This window comes from Asparagus officinalis, chromosome 2 (assembly GCF_001876935.1).
Source record: "Asparagus officinalis chromosome 2, Aspof.V1, whole genome shotgun sequence".
NCBI lineage: Eukaryota > Viridiplantae > Streptophyta > Magnoliopsida > Asparagales > Asparagaceae > Asparagus > Asparagus officinalis.
This window is the reverse complement of record NC_033795.1, coordinates 40,849,715-40,854,134: the sequence shown is the minus strand read 5'-3', so window position 1 is coordinate 40,854,134 and position 4,420 is coordinate 40,849,715. Positions and strand designations below refer to the sequence as shown.

Here is a 4,420-nt window from a genome sequence, read left to right as displayed (position 1 = left end):
TGTAGCGATTGTAGAGTTGCGGATGTAGTGATTAGAAAGTCGTCTGATTATAACTTCCATTGTCGGGGTTTAATAGGGATTAATTATCCATTGTGATTTTTAGACAGCCTACAGAATCCCCTCCAAAGTTTTCGAAAGTTCGCGGTTGACTGGGATGAATTTTCGGAATACTTTGGATCCCAAAATTTAGTAAATCGATTGCTCATTCCGTCTAATCTGAAGACATTGTCGAACTTGGTTGTTGGAATGCTGAAATCCTGTTTCCTCGAACCAAACAAGATAGCTTTTGAATCCTGATAACAACGAACTTAATCAAACAAACTAAAGCCTAAGTCATCGTCTGACTCGCCGACAGGTTCGTCCTTTTTCCCTTTTTTTTTCTTGGAGGCAAGAACAGTAGCGTTCTCAATAGATACAACCGAGATAACAGCAACAGCAAGGACGTTCTTGTAGGCATCGACGAACATGTGAAGCGCAGCTGCAAGAGTTGGGTAAGAGAGAGTGAAGGATAGCGAAGCGATCATAGACACACCATCTACAAACTTGTCAGCGAGATTGTCTTTCGTGAGATCGAGTAATTCTGGGCTTAAGACAGATCCATTGTCATAGACAGGGAGAGTCGCAAGCCCACATGTGAGGGGATTTTATCCTAACTGTGGTTAGGAGGACAACCTCAGAAGATTCTTACTCTATTTCTTTTCTTGATCAGCTCAACTCACTCTTTGTTGGAATGTTAAGCCACTTAGAAGAATGGTTTGCGCGCTGGGTCGAATCGGCTTTATGTTAAGCCACTTAGAAGAATGGTTTGCGCGCTGGGTCGAATCGGCTTTCGTGTTGCTGATTATAATCTACCTGTACCCATCCCATAGGCTCCACAGTGGAGTTGTCTGTTTCTTCTCGGCCTTAGTCACTTTGACAGCTGATATCGGACTCCCTCTATTTGTTTGGAACCATGTCTTGTCTTTAAACATAGAGGAATTCATTTGGTTGAGTTAGAACGCACAGGTAGATTTCCTGTGTTATCGAATTGAAACGCAGGGTTGAATCCTGTGTTCAGGAGTTTGATTAATGCAGATGCACAGGTAAATTTCTTTGTGCTAAAACATTAAAATGCAGGGTTGAACTCTGCGTTCGGAAGTTCAAGCAACGCTGACGCACATGCCACGTTCGGTGGGATTCTGGGCCTAGAATCTCGCCCCGATTTGACAGCTCATAGCTGTCTATAAATAGATCGCTAAGGATCAAATCAAAAGTCATCTGACTTTTTGCTTCCTCTTTTTCGAAAGATTTTTAACGAAGGCTCTTCGTTTACTCCGGCGAACCCTATTCATCGTCTCCGATCTTCATCTTCCATGGGTCCAAAAAAGAAGACTGTTACCCGTCCAAGATCGACTGCTGCCGCGACGCCGCCGTCAGAGGCTTCCCTCGTCGGTGGTAAGTACTAAACTCTACGAGTTCTTTGAAAACCCTAGATGGGTTCTTGTGAACGAGGAAGACGACTCGTTTTGATTCTGTAACGCAGAGTTGGGGCTTTGCGTTTTGAATCTGAAACTTTAGGGCCTGACCCTTGCGTTAACAAATTTTTAATGCCAGATCTGAACTGTGCGTTGGGAAATTTAACACAGAGTTCGATCTCTACGTTGACAAACTTTAACGCCAGGTCGTTACTGTGCGTTTGGACATTTAATGCAGAGTTCGACCTCTGCTTTAATAAACTTTTAACGCCAGATCTGAACTATGTGTTTGGAAGCTTGACGCAGAGTTCGACCTCTGCGTTAATAAGCTTTTGAACGCCTTATATGAACTGTGCATTTGGAAGCTTGACGCAGAGTTCGACCTCTGCGTTAATAAGCTTTTGAACGCCATATCTGAACTGTGCGCTTGAAAGCTTTCTCTCTTTCTAGAGATTTTATTAGAGTTCCCTCTTGTTTTTATTTCTTCATTGACTAACTGAGTACTTTTCTCTTTTTGCAGTGCCCTACTCCCACGAACCTCTTACTCTTCGCCACCATTTCGGGCGCGAAGGCGGCGTCGATTCCAATATGCAATTCAATCTGCGCCAGGAACTCCTAATTTTTCAGGATGCCGACAAGGATCATATTACCCTGATTTCCAATCCAAGCCCAGCTGTACTCAGGATTTTGGTGACGGACGCCAAATTCGAAACCGACTCTCGCAAAAAACTTACCAAACCAGCATTCCTGTTTGGCGACCATGTCGTCATCAAAAAAGAAATCGTGACTGGCGGCCACTATAAGTGGTTGAGGCAAATAGGAGATCGCCGCTTCTTTCTCCCTGATATGCATAGGATGTTTCCTATCGCTTATTATCAGTGTGCTTCTGTCCCTCAACATATGGATTGGGACCTTGTCCGGGAGCAAGATGGAGAAGCTATCGGGGTTTTGACCTACACAGGCGTACACACTGTAGGTTACAATCGACAAGTGTCCGCTTTGGAGCCCTGCTTGTTCTCACGGGGGTATCCTTTAGGAGAAACAGCTAGTACGGCCAATACTTTTATGCGGAGATTTCTGGCTGCCAAAGGAGAGTTCCCCTCCTCAGTATTCAGGGCTCCTGGATGGGTACACTCTACAGCATGGTGGACACGAATGACGGACTTTGTAATAACAGAGTTAGCGGGATCTTTAGCTCAGTCTGGGCTTGCTTGTCCTATAATAGCTACCAGATATGGTATTGACTACAACTATTACAATTTTTACACCGTTCTAGAGAACTATAACCCGGAGACGTGTACATTCTTCACACCAGTGGGGGAATTGGGGTTTGCCCTCCACGAAATGTATGACGTTTCGGGTCTTCCTTTTGGAGATTTGCCCTATGAAGAGTTCGTCCCAGGATCAAACGAGCTCCGGATTTTGAAGGAGAAGCATCCTGACGTCTATGACACTCTATGGGAGGTGATGTGTCATTTTCAAATCTGTGCTCAATTAACGGGGGCCCGAGGACGTGGTATAAAGCAGCTATCCTGGGCTGATTATCTATTCCAGAACTTATCTCACAAAACTGCTGATGTGTCTCGCCGGAACGCGAGTTCCCTTATTATGTCAACGAGGGATTGGAAGAGGACTTCCCTGCACAGACTGAGTTTGAAAGTTTCCATCACCAGGCTGCTGTGCCTATTTCTGACAGGGCCTTGTTGGCCGGCTTCCTCATGTTGTGGCTCAAGCGATGTATCGTCCCTACAAGGCCCATAGATGCTATGATGATAGAGGTAGTCTACCCGGCTGTCCTCTTAGCTTACGGGAGACCTGTGAACTTTCTTTCAACTATGACTTGCTGTTTGCAGCATGGTTTGAGGGAGTTGTGTCTCGAATTCATTCAGGTGAAGGAGGTAGAATCTGAAGGAAAGAAGAGTCTGGTGATACCAAATCCTCGAGTTCCTCTGCCATATACCTATTTGATGGCATGGTACGTATCTCATTGCCCTCTTTTGATGAGTGCCCCATCTCCATCGGATGAGGGGTTCACCCCTTTTGTGCAGCGATTGGAAGAAGCTTCCTAGGAAGGCACGTATGTCATGAGGGTCCGTCAAATTTTGTCGAGAGACCTCAATTATCAACTATTTTGCTGTTTCCCAGACTTTGAAGGCGGTGACTATGGGCAAGTGTTCCAAGATACGGTTGGTTCAGATGGTTTTACTCGCTTAGATGGAGGGGTCTTCCACTAGCTCTTGAACATTAGACCAGGTTATCTCCTCTTTAGGCAAAATGACAAATGCATAATTGAGTCGTATCAACCGTATCGGTTTGCTCGTTAGTTCGGGTACGACCAATTATATGTTGGGAATCCCCGGAGTCACCTTGCAATTGTTGGTAACATATACGAAGGAGCTAGGGCCTGGTACTACTCTACTGCAGGCTGCACTGGAGCTACCTTTAGGTTACCCCACAAGACGCCCAATTCTCTTTCATCTATAGCTTTTTGTAACTGGTATCATACAGCCTCCAAGATACCTGATTACAGGTTGAATTTGTCGGGGCTACGGGAAATTAGGAAGATGTACTCGTCCAGAAGAGGGGCCCGGGTATCTCGTCTGAAGGGAATCAATGAGTTCTTATCCTTCGAAGGTGAGACTGAAGGAGGAGGAGGAGAGGGAGATCTGGGGCCGGAGAGTGATCCAATAGCGAGCCCTAAGGCTGCTGATACTTCAAGAACCAAGGCAGCTGGAAAGAGGGTTCTTACCGAAGCCGAAGAAGTTTAGTACGAGAAACGTACTCGCAAGAAACTGCTAGTAGACCCTCCTGCTGAGAAGTTGATGACGAACGCTTTTAAATCTGCCGGTAGAGAGGAAGAACAAGAACCAGCTGCTGCAAGTCATCACGATCCCACAGGTCCTCATTCTGGGGGCGCTACATTTTCTGAAGAATTCTCTTCTCAATGTCCTTTGGACCCGGAAGAG

General features: G+C 45.7%; 1 protein-coding gene across 1 annotated transcript; it reads right to left on the bottom strand.

The window, feature by feature from the left end:
- Positions 309-983, bottom strand: LOC109831100 (60S acidic ribosomal protein P0-like). Its single transcript, XM_020398440.1, has 2 exons — positions 853-983; positions 309-585 (listed from the first exon to the last, which is right to left on the bottom strand). Exons 1-2 carry the CDS (start codon positions 981-983, stop codon positions 309-311), a joined length of 408 nt encoding a protein of 135 aa, XP_020254029.1.